Source organism: Cucumis sativus, chromosome 6 (genome assembly GCF_000004075.3).
Source record: "Cucumis sativus cultivar 9930 chromosome 6, Cucumber_9930_V3, whole genome shotgun sequence".
NCBI classification, from domain to species: Eukaryota; Viridiplantae; Streptophyta; class Magnoliopsida; order Cucurbitales; family Cucurbitaceae; genus Cucumis; species Cucumis sativus.
In genome coordinates this window covers 30899015-30911154 of record NC_026660.2, presented here as the reverse complement: position 1 = coordinate 30911154, position 12140 = coordinate 30899015, and the positions used below count along the sequence as shown (strand labels likewise).

Sequence of the window (12140 nt, the reverse complement as noted above, 5' to 3'; positions counted from 1 at the left end):
CTCATCTCATTACGGATCACCAGACACCACATATATTCAATATTTCAAATGAGTGTGTTTATTTCAAGAGATACTAGTTAGAATTGTACGTGTCGCATGGTGCACCTTCATTTTTCATCGTATTTATTCCCTGCTTTTTGTTCTCATTGAGATTGTTTTGTAAATATATTATAAAAAGACCCCCTAATGTTAACATCAAATGAAATAAACTTCACTACGAAATTGATTATATGTAAATTTTAAATATAGTTCGCTCGCTCGGTGCATGTACATGTAAACTTCACCAACCTATTGTTTTTGGTGGAGTTGGGTTGATATGTATTTTGTGACCATACTTGAAAACATAAGTTGAATTATTAAAGTTTTTAGTAACTGTTTTTTTGTTGTTGTTAAATTTAAAAACGATATAACATCATACTAGTAAATCTACACGTATAAAAAAATATATCTATAAAGTACAACATTAACACAACAATACTTAACAAATATTAAACATCTAAAATATATTCCACTACATATTTGAATATTCGAGTTGGATTAATGGCTAATTTTTTAAACCGAACCAACCAAAACAATCCAAAATGGCTTGTTCTAAATTTTAGATTTAGATAATATATAATTATAAACTTTAATTTCCAAAAATTGTAAAAAGAAAGAACCGATTACATTAGTCGGAGGGCATTTGTGTGAATTTATACTTTGTGACGGTCACCGCCGCTACCGAAGAAGGATGGAGGCGTCGTCGAGCAGTATAAAGTCCCACCTACCAACTAGCAAGCTTCATCAAACTCGTGTCCCCTCACCTTACTTCTCACACGGAGTCGATTCTTCCAGTTACCACCCATTTTTTCTCCAATGGATACCCACTCGGCTCACCTCACTGCTACCAATCGTTCCCGCAGTTCTCAATCCCCTTCCCCATCCCACTCCGCTTCCGCCTCTGCCACCTCCTCCATCCACAAGCGCAAATTGGCCTCCGAGGATCACGTACCTCCTTTCCCTCCATCTTTTTCCGCCGAAACACGCGACGGGGCGCTAACATCCAATGATGACCTTGAAAGCATCTCAGCTCGCGGCGGCGGCGCTGACTCCGACTCCGACGACGATTCTGACGATGCCGTGGTCGAGGACGACGAGGATGACTTCGATAATGATTCTTCCATGCGTAACTTCACCACTGCTCGACTTGAGAACAGCGGTCCTGGCGGTTCTGCTTCAGCATCTGCCTCTGCTTCGGCTGCGCGTACAACCAAGATCAAGCCAAATGCAACGGTGAAGATCGAAAATGCGGATATCAACAAGGACGGAGGCACGGTTGGTGGAACCAATGCAGCGGGTTCTGCAGCTGGGACAACGGGAAATTCCGTGTCCGGAATTGTCGTGAAGGAAGATACTTCGAAAATTTTTGCCGACAGTGTACAGACCAGCGGTGCCTATATTTCCAGAGAAGAGAACTTAAAGAGAGAGGTATTTCTACGTACAAAACTGTGATTTCAATGGTGAAGTTACTGCTGTATGCCGTTCAGAACATTGATTTTTGGAGGGACGAGTGCGAGAGAAATGTCAGTTTGAGTGATAAGGGATGGGAGTAAAAAAGACTGGCAATACCAACCTGATTTTGTTTTTCAGGAGCGTTACAATTCAAACAAGGCTGCGAATTTGAATTCACCACAACATTGACCAGTTAAGAGCTAGGATATCAAAGTGACATCTAAAACGCTTAGCATTTCATTTGATGAGAGGTTTAGGGGAACTAGAGTTGAAGTAGAGGCAAGAGGGAGAGTAGCGGCTTTGATCTCCATCGTACTGGTTTGTGGATTTATAAGTTAGGTAGTGCATACAGAGCCTTCCAGAAAGCCATAGAAACAACAGATTCTATAGGGAAACAAGATATATTTACTCTTCTCCCTTTAGAGCTTATGGTTGAGAGTGTTTGATGTTTGGTACATTTGGAGGAGAGATAACAAGGTTCAGTTAGTGAAGGTGCTTTTGAGTTCCCCTTGTGGAGAAGGGTAAAGTTTGTTGGCAGCCTGATTCTTTGCAGTTTTGTGGGTCATTTGGATTGAGAGGAATAATAGAATATTTAAATAGGCGGAGAGATCAGATGAGTTGGGAGGTGGCTAGATTTAAAGCCTCCTTATGTCCGTCAGTTAGGTTTTTTTGTGATGATGAACTTTTGATCTTGTCATTTTAAATTGGAGTCCTTTTCTATCGCTAGGGTTGGACTTCGTTTTTGGTTGATACTTTTGTATTCCCTTGTATATTATTTCATTTCTCACAATAACTGAGAAAAAAAAAAAGAAGAAGGGAACAATGGTCACATACCATGGATAGATAAGTCCTTTAACTGACTGGGTGTCAGAAATTTCTTTGATAAATCCCACCGGAGGAAAGTTCAGTATCTTTATTGGAGGCAACTTAAAACGGTGGCTACATTTTGCGCGTCTTCCTTAGAAGTTCCCAAAAACACTACTCCTAATCAAGCAGGAAGAGAAAGGCTAGAAACTTCAAGGTGCAGTGCCTGTTTGTCCTCTGCCAATGTTAGTTGAAGATAAGGTGGGGAAGAAAGAAAATAAGCGTACGACTTTAGAGATAGGGAGCTAGTTTCAAATTTAATGAAATTTGGTTGGTGGGGATGGGAACTACTTAAATCCATCTTGCTGCTCTCTTTGTTTTGTAGCAAGTGAAGGGAGCAACCACCTTTTATTGTTGCACCTTTAGCAAAAAGGTTGGGAACTTGGGAATTCTATAGATTCTTTAGCTATGCAGTTCCCTACTGTTGTAAGAAAATATACATCACTTGCTATGTGCCCATTTAATAGTCAAGCAAGGAAGCTGTGTGTTGCATTCAAATTAATATTTAAGGTATGTGGCTGAAAGGAATTATTTCCTAGTTCAATGAGAAGGCAAAGGATTGGATAGATGTATATACCTTGGCAAAAATTTCTCTTTCTTTTTAATTTGGTACATCAAGGGAGAGCATGGAGGATTTGAACCTCCAGCCTCAAGGGAAGTAGTACATGACAACTACTACTGATCTATGCTAGCAATATTTTATGCCTCATTTTAGGTTTTTATAGAAAATGATTTGTTTAGTAACCATACTACTAATTGGAGTTGGTTTTTATGAGCTATGGTGTATCGAAGCTTACTTGTATCTTTTTACCAACTGATGAAATGCTTTTAGTTTTCAAATTTAATTTAAAAATTCTTTTAGGCATCATATAAGTTATGACAAACAGATAGATGTAGGTGGCATTTGGCTCAAGTTAAATAAGAATTTGAGCTTGTTTTAAGTTATTTCTTCTATACATTATTAGATAATATTTTAACGGGGACTTCAACTTACTCTGGATTACTGATGTTCTCCTCATTTCATAACCTTTTAGGAGGAGGCTGCGTTACTCAAATTTGTCTGCCTTTCAAACGACGGTGTTGATGAGCATATGGTTTGGTACTTTTTCTTTTTCTTTGCCTAATTATTAATAATTAATTATTAGTTTTTATTGCGTAACATTCTTGCAGCGTTTTTCATGCCTTTGTGTTATCATGTTATGTTCATCTCCAGTATAGCCCTACACGATAGGCTGTATGTTTACCAATATGATCTCATTTTACATAATAGTAGCTTTGATACAATATTGCTTATTACGTGGAACTTTTCAGGTTAATTGGATTGAAGAATATTTTCGCCCGACAACTACCTAACATGCCCAAGGAATACATTGTTCGTCTTGTTATGGACAGGTACTTTCACTTACCACATGCTATCTTCTTGAGATGTGAGAAAATGAGGCCTGAAATGCACATTTCAGTTTTAATTTGGAGGTTTTTATTTGACCTCTCCTTTTAGGCATAGGACACTCGTCACTAAGATCCTTAGTCAGTTTCCTACTTTTCTTTTTGTTTTGGATTGATGCAGACCCTTTGTTATCTGAATTTTAACTTGCAGAAACCATAAGTCAGTGATGGTTATAAGACGAAATCAAGTTGTTGGTGGCATCACATATCGCCCATATGTCAGGTACTTTTTATGATATATAATGCATTTCTGCCAATTTCTGGGTGGAAAAAGAAAAAAGAAAACACACTCAATTAGCCTCTCTCTATCCAATGTGAGGCTACTTATTTCAAATTGTCCTTTTACTTTGAAAACATGGTTCGGTTTACATCCCTGCTATATTTATTTGCCTCATTATATTTATATTTAAAATTTTGAACCTTTATGTTGAAATTCATTTGTTTGTGGTCACTTGTATTGGATTACTTGTTTTTAAACAATATTGGTTTCTTTGTTATCTATCTATATTATTTTTATCCAAAAAGAAGAAGAAAAAAGAACAATGAACAAATATTGGATTATGGTTGAATTATGTGTTTCTGTGCACTGCGACCCCTTCTTCCATGTAACCAACTCCAAGGAAAAAATTAAAATTAAGTCTTGGATGTATGGCATGCTATGTTTAAAATAAATTTGCTTCTCTCTCTTTCATTTTAAATATGTTTTTTTCTTTTTTAATGAATAGTAAATGAAAGGTTCTCCAATGCTAATTATTGACATCAAAATTAAGAATATTTTAACAATGAACAATGAACCAGAATCTCTATTTTTTAATATATCTTATATGTTGGAACCCTTCAAATATTAAAGCTAGCTCCGATTTTTGTTAGGGTACTGGGATATTATTAAGTTGGGAGTCAATCTCTTGACTTCTTTTATTTCCCCCCTCCTTCATCCTCCCTGATGACTTTCTATTGCAGTCAAAAATTTGGCGAGATAGCCTTTTGTGCTATTACAGCTGATGAGCAAGTAAAAGGATATGGTACCAGATTGATGAATCACTTAAAACAGCACGCACGTGATGTTGATGGCCTTACTCATTTTCTCACATATGCTGATAATAATGCTGTTGGCTACTTTACTAAGCAGGTCTAGTGGTGTATTTTTAAATTTTTTTCTTGATGTTAAATAACTTATTTGTTATTCCCATATTAACTCACATATTTCTATATTATTTCTCCATTTGTTCACATAAATCATGTTCCGTTTTCTGACTGGGCTAATTCTGTTTCTATTTAAAAAAGGACGAAATGCATCAAATTCATGTTTGATTTGTTTTCTTGGTCTTTTAGAAAATTGTACTTAGATGGTATACAATTTGTTCAAATATATTTTTCATTGGTTTATAGTGTTCTTCTTGAATGTTGGATATTAATTGATTGACCTGGACTTTAAACATGTAGGGATTCACAAAAGAAATACACCTGGAGAAGGACAGGTGGCAGGGGTATGTCACAAATATCCACAGCATTTTGAATATTGCCGAAGTTTTCTATTCATATCTTTTGGAGATAATGACCAGATACTTTCCATTATTCATTCTCGCATCTTGCAAGTATACAGAATTAATTCCTCTTTACGCAACGTTTTTAAATGTTAAAGGTGGCCACAAAACCATTTTTTGGTTTTTCTTTGCATTAAAAAGTTCATAAAAATTCGAACCGCGAGAACTAAATAGGAAATATGGGAAGAGAGAAATTTAAGGATTTTTCAAAGAAAAGAAGGATCACCCAGGATGTTCTTGAATCATATTTTCATTTCTCTTTAAATACACAACCTTTTAATAGTTCCAACTTAAATTTCCTTGAATGTATTTGGATGAACATTTGGTAATTTCGCTTATGGCCCCTTTTTGTACACTTCGGATATTTCATTCATCAATGAAATTGTTTCTTATTAATAAAATTGTGACTTGTTTTCCTTAAGATGGACCCATTCACTATCTTTTCTAAAATATGGTTTGGTGTATTTCCATTGTTTGCTTGGGAAAGCAGCTAAAAAGTAATATACCATTCTACCTGTTAGATGCTATTGCTTGTGTCTGTAAATGTATACGTATTTTGTGCACTTTACACTTCTTTTTGTTACTCTTTGGTTCGTTTGGATTGGAGCCTTCTTGTACGTTAGATTCTGGTTAGTCTTCTTTTATTAGGCTGTCAATGTTTATGTTACTTGTCTTGGTTGGCCTTTCATATTCTTCAAATTTCTCTATCAAAGGTCAGCAATTAAATAATAATAATAAAATTGAATTTTCTTCATCAACAACAAGCAATGAAACAGTAATAATTAAAATGTGGTTCTTTCCAGGTACATAAAAGACTACGATGGAGGAATTCTTATGGAATGCAAAATCGATCCTAAACTTCCATACACCGATCTGTCTTCTATGATTCGTCGTCAGAGGCAGGCAAGATATCTTTGCTTAATCATTGTGGATTTAAATATGTAGTTTGAGTAAAAATTTAAGTTCAAGCAACTATAGTTGATTGATGTCATAAAGATGAATGTGGTTTCATGCTTTTAGTGGGATTTGTCTTTTATAGTTAATATAGGTTTGAATAACATTTTGTTTTTGTGCAACTACACTCTCAATGTGACATCCGAGCTTCTCAATGGTAGTGGGGAAAAAAACCTCAGCCACTATGATTGTTGGTAGGGAGAGCATGTAAGGGCCCTTGCCGGGGAAATATTAGGATTGTTAGGAGAATATTAGTTTGGTTATTAGAAGGGGCAAATTAGTAAATAGTTGGCTTTTGGGGTGTGGTCTTACAAGGTGCTTAAGTACCCAACATAGCACGGTACCTTTGCAAAATTTAGTACTCTTGGGCCTTAATTGATTTGCTTGTCCCCTTTACTACTCCATATCCTATGGTACTCCTAAGGAATTTGTAGTTCTTTTCCTACTCTTCCTAAATAAAGTTGACGGTTGTCTTACTATTTATTCGTACCACCATCTTCTTAATGCTAGTTGGCCACTTGACCTTTAGGCTTTTTTGATCATTATGGTCTCCGGTGAATCTCCCCTTAATTGAGTTGAGCTGAGTGGAGCCCATTCCCTTTTCCTAGATCAACTTACTCGTCTAATAAACATTTGGTTTAAAGGGATGGAATCAACTTAACTCAACAATCTGTTCAACTGTCTTCTTTGTCGGAAAGTGCAGGAAGATCTAGACTGTATTCTCTGTCATCGCGAGTTTGGGAATGCCAATTGAGAATCCTAGTTTGATTTCTTGCATTCTTGGCACAAGGGCACTCGTGATATGATCTAGGAGTTTCTCCACAATCCGTATTGTTAGGAGAAAGATTGCTTTTTATGGGTTTTGTAAGGGGAGTGGAGAGTAGGGTGTTCAAAGGAGTGGGAATGTGCCAGTGAGGTAGGTTTTTTGTATGCCCTTGTATTCTCATTTTTTACTCGGTTGAAGTTTTTACATTTGCATATGAATTTCAAGTGACGATGGTATATTGTGGAACTATCAATTTGACTAGTTATTGTAATGGTATATATACTAGTTGTATTGGGGGATTCTAACCTCTTACCTCTAGGATGAGAGGTTATGCAATTGCTCACTTTGGCTATCTAGACTAGTTGTGTTGCATATGTCTTTTAATAATTCTTGTTCTGTTTGGTTAGGCAATTGACGAGAAAATAAGAGAGCTTTCAAATTGCCACATTGTTTATCCTGGCCTTGATCTTCAAAAGGTATAACTTCATGCCTAAAATCATGACATTATTATTAAATCCCCCCCATTTCTTTTATTGTTGCTTTCTTTTATGCCATCTTGAGCATAGCTCAAACAAAGGAACCTCTTCCTTGGGTTAACCTCTGCTCTTGGCTTATTGTATATTATCTTCTTTTATATGTGTACTTCTTGAATGGTAGAAAAATCCTATGTACCTCTTAGTTAAATGAAAGGGGATCTGGTTTTAAGTTTCTACTTATTTTGGGATGGAAACATAAATCTGGCTCAGGACTGAAATTTACTTCTGTGCTTGAATAAAATTTGGAGTTCTTTATTTTCTTCGATGTTCAGCACATTCGTGAAGCACAAAATTGATTTCTGTATAACATCATGCTGTTAAATTTCCATCTTCCTTTGAGTTATTAATTGATTTACATTGTTTTGCACTTCTGAAAAACTAGTCATTTGATTTGTTGATGAAATATTTACTTCTGATGCAGTCTTATCTGTGCTTGAACATGATAAGAAGAACAAATGTTAGTTTGCCTTCCATTTCTAGTTTCCTTTCGGCAAAGAAATATGCTGTTTGAATGGAATATATAAATCTTTTGTTACCTGATCAATTTGAGGCAATATGCTTCAGAATCCATTCCATTTTTCTAATGACAAAATCAATGTATTTCTTTAAATAAGTATATGGTAAGGTTTTTCTGCATGAGGAGGTAGTTTCGGTATGGCTGCACCTCCAACTTGTGAATTTGTTATTGTGCATGCTTTCTTTTTTTCTAATTTTAACAATTGATGAATTGCTATTCATATTGAGTCTAATCAAGACTTGGCTGTTCAGAAGGAGGCAGGAGTTCCCAAAAGACCCATCAAAGTTGAGGAGATTCCGGGTTTGAGTAAGATTTTCGGTCTACCTTGGTCTGTGATTAGCATTCACTTCTTTTGTTTGGTTTTCGTCTTGTGCAGCAAAAATACTTCCGAAATATTTTTAAATTAGACCAATTGTTTTTGTAATTTTTGAAGTTACTTTTTGACATGGTACCAATGAAACTATTTTTAAGGTCAAGGTAGTGTCAGTAGATACTTGGCTTTGTTTCCCTTCTTTGCATTTACCTGTCATAAGTTGTCAATATTTTGACGATTAAAAAAAGCAAAGGAGAAGTACAAGTTCTTGTCTGGGAGACTATCGCCAAAACTATTCAATACTGTTTTCTGTGTTTGTTTGTGAAACATTTTTTAATGATAGTTTTCAACGTTTCTGGCTACTTGGAAATATTTTCTTATACACATATGCTCTTCATTGAAGGACAACTTAAATAGTTTTGAAACATTTATCATCCGTATGCATAAACTAAAAGGAAAGAGAGGATTTTCAAATAGTTATGTTGTATAATCTTTTTACTGTTTTTTTGCACAAAAAATAATTGTTTTCTGCAAACCACTCTTAAAATATCATTTAATAGCCTTTACATTCTCTAACACCAAAAAACCACTTGCTATATCCTCAAGATCTCCTTCCTCATTGGTCTTGAATGGAGACTTGTTACTCCCCTCACTACCAAAGGGGTGCCACTTGGCAATATTTTTTATGGCAATCTGTTTATTCAGATGTACTAACCAACTTACAAGAAGTGTGCCACTTTTGATAATAGAGGAAGCCGGATGGACACCTGATCAGTGGGGCTTCTCACGTTACAGAGCCTTAAACTCTGCCGACGGGATCTCAAATCAGAAACATTTGGCTGCATTCATGCGCTCACTTCTCAAGGTGAGTGTCTTGTAAGTTTGCTTCTTATTTTCGTTTTTGATAAGAAACATATACCTACGTTCCTTGAAAGTAGGTGAAAGAATAACCTAGGTGCCAGGGGTAGTTTACTTTTTCTTTTCAATTTTCAATTTTAGGTATTCTTTGTGATCTTAGTTTAATTTTAGTGTAGTTAGATTGAGTGTGGGCACCTTATATCATGAACCGTAGGCTCTTCTTTCCCATGTCCTTGGAGGGCACCCTTTCCAAAAGGAAAAGAAGCTTCTTTAGGAAAACTTTATTACAGTATTTGGATAGAACGTGTGACAACTGACAATAAATGATAGAAGGATGTATCAATAAAAATAGCCCGGTTATCATAGATTGTTTGATGCTACAGTTTTAATTCGCTTGTAACATGGTGCAAATGTTCTCCCTCATTCTACCAAGACCACCACTATAGCTTGTCAACTCTCCTTTACAAATTGGACATGCCTTGTGTTTTCAGTTCCATTTTAAAAATAAGAGTGTGAGACACTGGTGGTGCCTGCCATGCTTAATTTACTCAAGTATCATTGAAATTCCGTTACTGTTTATCATACTAATAATAGTAAATAAATAAAATACTCACGCATCATTTTTTGACTGGGACATTCTTAAAAAGATAGGCTGGCGGTTACTTCCATCCTTGATCTACTTAATTGTGCTCTGGGCAAAACTTTTTGAACATTATAGAAATTTTCTACGTTCACGAACTATGTATTGCAACTTCTATTCGCATTTATGGTTGGCATTTGCATCTGTGTTGTTCATGTCTCAACTAATTGTTCTTACTGCTATTTTTTTCACACTGCCAGTCAATGTATGACCATGTTGATGCATGGCCATTCAAAGAACCAGTTGATTCTCGTGACGTGCCTGACTACTATGAAATCATTAAGGATCCAGTGGGTAAGAACACTCTCAAGTTAACAAACTAGTCTCATGAATCTTTGCTGCATCCTTAGGATATTCGTATGTTAGAATTGCTTTTGCATTTTGTTAAAGCTCTGCTCTGGGTAATGTACTTAAATTTGTGGCAGTTATGTCATTTGGAACGTTTACAGTTTCTCTTTCTCTTTGCTCCTGGATTTTTTTTTCTTTCTAATCAATGAAATTTCCCTTACTGGGAAGAAAAGGAAAAAATAATCATGACGGATGATGAGTAGTTGGAGAGTCAATAATATGAAGTATCATATAGGATAGAATCTATAATGAAATTTCCCTTATTTGTTTTGCATGGACAAGAGTTCATGGATATTAGATAGATGTCAGATGGTTTTAGATAATATAGATTATAGTTTGTGTATTTTAACAACCCCCCTTCATTGCGGCCTTCGTTCCTTCAGTTAGAACCATATATAGAAAAATTTAACACTGGTGTTTTCAACTTAGCATGGTGTCGACTTTGGTATGCTGTATTAGAAGAGAACCTGCAACCAAGTGGAGTTCCAATTGGTTATTGTCGAAAGACGAACTCTTTGTGTTGATTAATGAATTAGTGCATCCTTTTGTACTCCTGTTATAGGACCGATCTATGCATACCAATTGATGATATGAAACAAAATATCATTGCTCATTGCCTAAACAATATTAAATATTTTGTAGATTTAAAGACGATGTCCAAGAGGGTGGAGTCAGAACAATATTACATTACTTTTGAGATGTTCGTCGCAGATGTGAGAAGAATGTTTGTTAATGCACGCACGTATAATGCTCCCGAGACTATTTATTATAAGTGTGCAACGAGGTACGCTGCGACAAATGTTGTAGTGTCATAACACCATCCTGCTATTTTCAGTCTCCCTTGTGTTGGCTTAACCATGTTTTATGCAGGCTGGAATCACATTTTCAAAGTAGGCTTCAATCAGGTTTACAATCTGCTAACAAAATTCAGCCATGACGTTTGCAGTGAAGATGCTGCTTAGTTGTACAGAAAATTTTCTCCTACAAGTAATTTAATACATTCAGTTACATCATTCCCTTCCAACCCTGATTCTTAATTATTCACCTTATCTTATATAGGTCGGGTGATTTTGTAACATATTTCTTAGTATAATTTATTTGTGAGATAGTGTAGTGCACGGCATATATTCCTAGGATATGCTTGATATAAGTATTCACTTTGTTGTCAGATCGCCCTATCATAAACACTTAACAGACACCAATCTCTGTATTTGTACGGCAAAAAGTTAGAGATCTCCCTGTTATAAACATCTTCCTAATCATTCAAAATCATTATAACTTTTTATGCTGTACTTCACATGAATTTACTTTTAAAGGAGTCCTAAACCGAGCCCATGACGATTTGATTTTTACGACTCCTTCATATAAGTTTTCTCCACATGGATTTGGCTTCAACTTGTGTAGTCCTATTTTCTATCTTGGTTGATTATTGGAATGTTGGGGAGGAAGTACAGTTTTTTTTTTTTTTGCTATAATTTATAGAAAATAAGTAAATGCTTTTCTTTACATGTGAAAACAACAAAGTTCTGATCTTCCTTTGGCTTCCCACATGTCCTACTAGCGCTTGAATAGTGACAGTTAGGAATAGGATATAATTTGTAAAAATCGAATCCATTGGAAGAAAATAAAATTATTCAAACGTTAAATTTGCTTAATTGCTAGGTAGGTTGGGTGATCGAATATTATTCAAAATATAGAATATCGAAGACCAAATTATTATTGATGTTAAACTAATTTCTAAAGAAAAAAACTTGGACTAAATTTAAGATGAATTGAAAATAGGATTGAAATCAAAGATTTAAAATTATAAACCAAATTCGATCAGTTCAGAAAAATGACGTTTTGGCATTTTTTTTAAAGGCA

The 12140-nt window shown here is 35.4% G+C and overlaps 1 protein-coding gene across 3 annotated transcripts; it reads left to right on the top strand.

Annotated features, from left to right (window-relative positions):
- Positions 1-640: 640 nt before the first annotated feature.
- On the top strand, positions 641-11569 carry LOC101203446 (histone acetyltransferase GCN5). Of its 3 annotated transcripts, none has more exons than XM_031887684.1 (13): positions 641-1467; positions 3390-3454; positions 3667-3747; positions 3953-4024; positions 4762-4930; positions 5245-5288; positions 6149-6248; positions 7473-7541; positions 8373-8424; positions 9181-9296; positions 10130-10223; positions 10920-11061; positions 11148-11569. In XM_031887684.1, the coding sequence occupies exons 1-13, from the start codon at positions 856-858 to the stop codon at positions 11212-11214; spliced, it is 1683 nt and encodes a 560-aa protein (XP_031743544.1). In that variant the 5' UTR covers positions 641-855; the 3' UTR covers positions 11215-11569. The 3 variants fall into 3 exon arrangements, with proteins under 3 accessions (XP_031743544.1, XP_004134529.1, XP_031743545.1); XM_004134481.3 differs by having other exon boundaries at positions 8370-8424; XM_031887685.1 differs by lacking the exon at positions 11148-11569 and having other exon boundaries at positions 8370-8424; positions 9181-9307; positions 10920-11058.
- The last annotated feature ends 571 nt before the right edge of the window (positions 11570-12140 follow it).